The sequence below is a fragment of the Fukomys damarensis genome, unplaced genomic scaffold (assembly GCF_012274545.1).
Source record: "Fukomys damarensis isolate Sample0158 unplaced genomic scaffold, DMR_v1.0_HiC HiC_scaffold_37, whole genome shotgun sequence".
NCBI classification, from domain to species: Eukaryota; Metazoa; Chordata; class Mammalia; order Rodentia; family Bathyergidae; genus Fukomys; species Fukomys damarensis.
The window spans coordinates 2239527-2244428 of record NW_022900949.1 but is presented as its reverse complement, the minus strand read 5'-3'; the positions used below and the strand labels follow the sequence as shown (position 1 = coordinate 2244428).

Below are 4902 nucleotides of genomic sequence, written 5' to 3'. Positions count from 1 at the left end.
GCCCCCCTCCCCTGTCACCTTGTCCCCCGGGCCGCCCGCGCCACCCACTGCCCTCTCACTTCTGCTTTCTGCCCCTCACGCTCTGGCTCCGGCGACTCTGTCCCTGGTCCCCTCGCACCGCGCCCCCCAGCCGCCGAGGGGCCCCGCTCCTGCTCAGGGTGTCCCCGTCACCTGAGGCGGCATGATGAGACCCTGGCTCTCAGCTGACAGTCGGCCGGACAGGAGCCATCTCCACTGGCTGGGGGACCACTGCCTCCGCAAGCACTGGAGGTGACAGTCCTTGGCCTGAAGGGCCTCTCTGGGTGTTTGTTGAATGACCCAGTGACCACAGATACTGCTACAGAGGACTTATGAAGTCCTGGGCTCCTGAGATCTTCCGGGCTGCTCCCCACCACACACACACACACACACACACACACACACACACACACACACTGCTCGGGCCTGAGCCCTCAGCTCTTCCCTTGACCCAAGCACATGGACCAGGCTCATCCTGGCCGCTGTGTCACCAAACGAGCCTGACCTGCCTGGACAGACCTTGGTCCCCACAGCAGCCTCAGGCATGGGAAACACTCACCTTTGAGCCACACACCCAGCCTTAAAACACCTTCGGCTTGAGGCTGTTGTGGGGGCACGTGCCTGTCATCCCAGCACTGGGAGGCTGAGGCAGGAGGACCGCCACAAGTTGGAGGCCAGCTTGGGCTACAGAGTGGCCTTGAGAGGCCAGCCTGAACTGCATAGCGAGACCCGGTCTCAAAGCACCAATAAGTAAATAAATACCTTTGGTTAAAGGCGATTGCGCTAAGAAAGATGCAGATGTGGTTGCAGGAGAGCGGGACCACTCTGCCCAAGCTGGATGTGTCGCGTCTCGGCCCTCGGTGCTCCCAAGGCCCGGACTGGGTATGGAACCCAGAGCCTTCACACTGAGTTTCTCATCCAGCCCTTGCTACCTTTTATTTTGAGAAGGGTCTCGCTAAGTTGCTGAGGCTGGGCTGGAACTCGGGACCCTCCTGCCTCAGCCTCCAGTCCCGCTTCTGGTCCCTGCTTGACTCTTGGTGCTGGTTCCCTGCCCTCTCTACGCACTCGGGCCGGCACTCAGCACAGAGGATCAGAAGGCAGGCGCGGAGGTTCAGCCTCTCCGTGGGCTGCTGGCCTCCTGGTCCCCGAGGTGACCTCGGCCCTCCTTCCGCCGGCCCGGCCGAGCCTCCTCCTGGGGGAGGGGTGCCGATGAGGCCCCAACCTCAGCTTCCCCTCGTGCTGCGCAGCCCCCAGCGGTTCCCAGCACCCACAGCTGGGGCCCCGGCTGACAGTGTCTGCGGCCCGGGGGCAATTTGCATGGGGGACAAATATACTCGCACCCGTGCCCACCGCCTCGCGCCCACGGCGCCCTCACACCTGGGCAGCCGGCCCGTGCTGGGCGGCTGCATTTGCATGGAGTATTCTGGGCAGGCTCTCAGCTGGGGGACTAAGAGGAAGTTGTTGAGGGAAGCTGGGGTGTGGGGGATCACGGCCACCCCTGAGACAAAGCAGAGTGTGCTTATCCCCTGTTCCACGGGGTCAGAACTGAAGTGGGAGGATAAGGCTGGCAGGGAGGGCTTCCTGGAGAAATGGGTTTTTTTGAGTTGGGTTTTGAAGTGTGAATAGGAGTTGGCAAGGCGGAGAAGGGCTTTCTGGGGGGAAATAGTTGTTGAACAGAGGGGGAGGTGGGCAGAAGCTGATGTCATTCCGGAGGCTGGGACTCTCCTGAGGATAGTGGGTGCTGTGGACCACATCAGAGCCAAGTGTGGGGTAGAACTCTCAGGGGGCTGCAGCCTGTATGACGGCCACGGCAGGCAGGAGAGCCACTGTCTACACCCACCGGGCCTGGCCACAGACGGCAGGAGATCCCAGGGGCCCTGCGGGCAGTGACTCAGATCGGGGCACAGGCCAGCTCTGGGGGGCCAAGCTCTGCAAGGCTCCAGTGGTCTCCAATGTCCTGCTCCCCATGACGGCCAGGGGCTGGGGTTGAAGGTGATAAACCAGCCTCGCCCGGTGGTGTACACCCGTGACCTCGGCTCTTGGGAGGCTGAGGCAGGAGGATCACATGTTGCAGCCCAACTGGAGCAACTTAGTGACATGATGAGACCCTATCTCAGAATAAAATATTAAACACAGGGCTGGGGATGTCACTCAGTGTAAAAAAATCCTTAAAGTAGATGATAAATCACACCCCTGTCATCCCAGCTTCTGCGAGTCAGGAGGCTGAGGCAGGAGGGTTTCCTCGGGAATACAGTGGCCCAGTCTCAATAAAATACAAGAAGAAATCAGACTTGGTCCCGTTTTACGCAAGACTGAAACCCACACCCTGCCTACAGTGAGGGCCTGGAGCAGCACAGCTGTTCCTCCCCCACCACCTCCTCTGGGCCCTTGTGCTGCTGCCCCTGCCTGGATCTCATATTCTGACTCCACTCGGGGTTCAGCATGGAGAACCCAACTTCCTGGCTCAGGCTGAGACTGAACCAGGGCCTTTGCACTGAGCTGCACCCCGGGCCTTCTTCGTTTGTATGTGGAGTCGGGGGCGGGGGATCCTCACTAAGTAGTCCAGACTGGCCTTGAACTGGAGATGCTCCTGCCTCATCCTTCTGAGTGCAAGGATCACAGACATACGCCACATGCCCAGCAAGTAGTTCGGCTTGGCCTGGGACCCTCCAGGGACCTGTGGGGTGGGGACGGCACTTCCCAGCCATGGGAACCGGACTGACTCCAGCTGGGAGTAAAATTAGCCCAGAGGTTAAATTTAGCAAGCAACAGGGCCAAGGGGACCCAGCCCTAGGGCACATCCGGGCCCCGCCCCCCAGCCCCCTCCCACAGGGTCCGCGTTTCTTTCATTTCCTTCTGAGATGGGGTCTCGGTATCTTTTGGGGGAGAGGTGGGTATCAGGGATCAATCTCGGGATCTTGCACATTTGAGGCAGGTGGCGGAACCACTGAGCTAAATCCCCGGCCCTGGGGTCTCGGTATCTTGCATGCCCCTCAGACTGTCCTCGAATTCCTGGGCTCAAGGGATCCTCCTGCCTCAGCCTCTTAAGCAGCTGGGACTATAGGTGCCTATCCCTGCACCTGGCTAGGATCTGATTTTATTATCATTATATTAGTTATTTTTGTGGTACTAGGGCTGGGACCCAGGGCCTTCACACTGAGCTCCATCCCCAGACATTTTTCTTCTTTTGTTTGGGACAGGATCTTGCGAAGTTGCCCAGGTTGGGCTGCGCTGTGTGATCCTCCTGCCTCAGCCTCCTGAATACTTGGGATCACAGGTGTGCCAAGCTCTGAATTTCCTAGGAGCTTGTTGTGAGGCCCAGTGGCAAGTGCTCGGCAGGATCTGTGGTAAACTGAGGCCTGGGAGGGCGGCTCAGCTGAAGGCTGACACCTGTGTCTGCAGCATAGTCATGCGCCAGGCGGAGGGGCTGTCCCCTTGGGCCCGGGGGACCACGTGTGGCTGTGTCTGGCGGGCGGGCAGTGTGGCTCCCTGCAGGTGACAGACTCCGCTCTGTGTCCCACCCGGCCTGGCTATGTCTCTGGTGGCCGCCGGCCGCCCTCTCTGCAACCCCTAGACCCAGGTCTCCACCTGAGGGGACAACCCAAGGCCCCTGTGGTGTCCCGGTAGCCTCCTGGCACTTGTCCAGGGCCTGGCGCAGTCTGTGTTGTGTGCCTGCTTAGCGGGTGGGGGCCTGGGTTTGGCTTTTAAACAAGACTGATCTACGGTCACCGAGGGGAAAGTGAGAAAATTCAGATAATTAAAAATGGGCACGCTGGGCGTGATGGCGCACGCCTGTCATCCCAGCACTCGGGAGGCTGAGGCAGGAGGGTCGCTGTGAGTTGGAGACCAGCCCGGGCTACACAGTGAGTTCCAGGTCAGTGTCACTACGTAGTGAGACCCTGTCTCAAACCCCACCCAAAAAGAATTTGTTTCTTTTCCTATGGACGGGGCTGCTACCCACACATTTTTCCTGCCCAGGGCCCAGCACGTCTGAATGCCTCCCTTGGGTCTGCCAACCCCCTACTCAGATGGGGAAACTGAGGCCCAAAGGGCAAATGTGGGCGCCCCGCTTGCAGTGTGGCCAACCTGTAAGAGTTTGCTGAGTGCCAGTGTCGACCCTCCTGCCCACTCTGCTCTCTGCTCTGTCCCCAGATCCTGGTCTCACCAGGCGGGACCATGGGGAGGAAGAAAATCCAGATCTCGCGCATCCTGGACCAGAGGAACCGGCAGGTGAGAGTGGGCTGTGGGCAGGAGCAGCTGAGGGAGCCTCGGTGCCCCTCTGGGAGCGAGCTTTTGTTAATGTCCATGATCACTCACTCTTCTCCCTGAGGACCGGGGCCCCAGCTGTAGAAGAGAGGGAGTTTGACCTTGACGCACCCCACTTAGATGGCTGGGCTGGGAGAGGCTAGAGCTGGGGAAGCCCTGAGAGAAAAGTGCAGGCTCTGCTTGGGAGGCCAAGGGAAACTTCCCAAAGGGGAGGGGTCATTCGGGTTGGGTTTTGAAGGATGAATAGGAGTTTGAGAATGACCTACACTAGTGCCCCAGAAAAAACAGCACATCTGAGGCAGAGTTGGGGAGCACGATCATGGAGCTGCCAGGCCCCTCTGCGTCCCCGCACCGCCCCACATCCTCGTCCTTTCTCACTGTGCCCCGGTGGCTCTCCCGTCCAGGTGACCTTCACCAAGCGGAAGTTCGGGCTGATGAAGAAAGCTTATGAGCTGAGCGTGCTGTGCGACTGCGAGATCGCCCTGATCATCTTCAACAGCGCCAACCGCCTCTTCCAGTACGCCAGCACCGACATGGACCGCGTGCTGCTCAAGTACACCGAGTACAGCGAGCCGCACGAGAGCCGCACCAACGCCGACATCCTGGAGGTGCGGCCGC

The 4902-nt window shown here is 59.9% G+C and overlaps 1 protein-coding gene across 1 annotated transcript in view; it reads left to right on the top strand.

Moving 5' to 3' along the window:
* Nucleotides 1–3905: 3905 nt before the first annotated feature.
* The window catches only part of Mef2b (myocyte enhancer factor 2B), a 3375-nt gene continuing 2378 nt past the window's right edge, over nt 3906–4902 (top strand). Inside the window, exons 1-2 of the mRNA XM_010606550.2 lie at nt 3906–4248; nt 4689–4892. Of these exons, the coding sequence (XP_010604852.1) occupies nt 4195–4248; nt 4689–4892 (258 nt within the window). The 5' untranslated portion in view covers nt 3906–4194. The remainder of the gene's footprint in view (nt 4249–4688; nt 4893–4902) is intronic.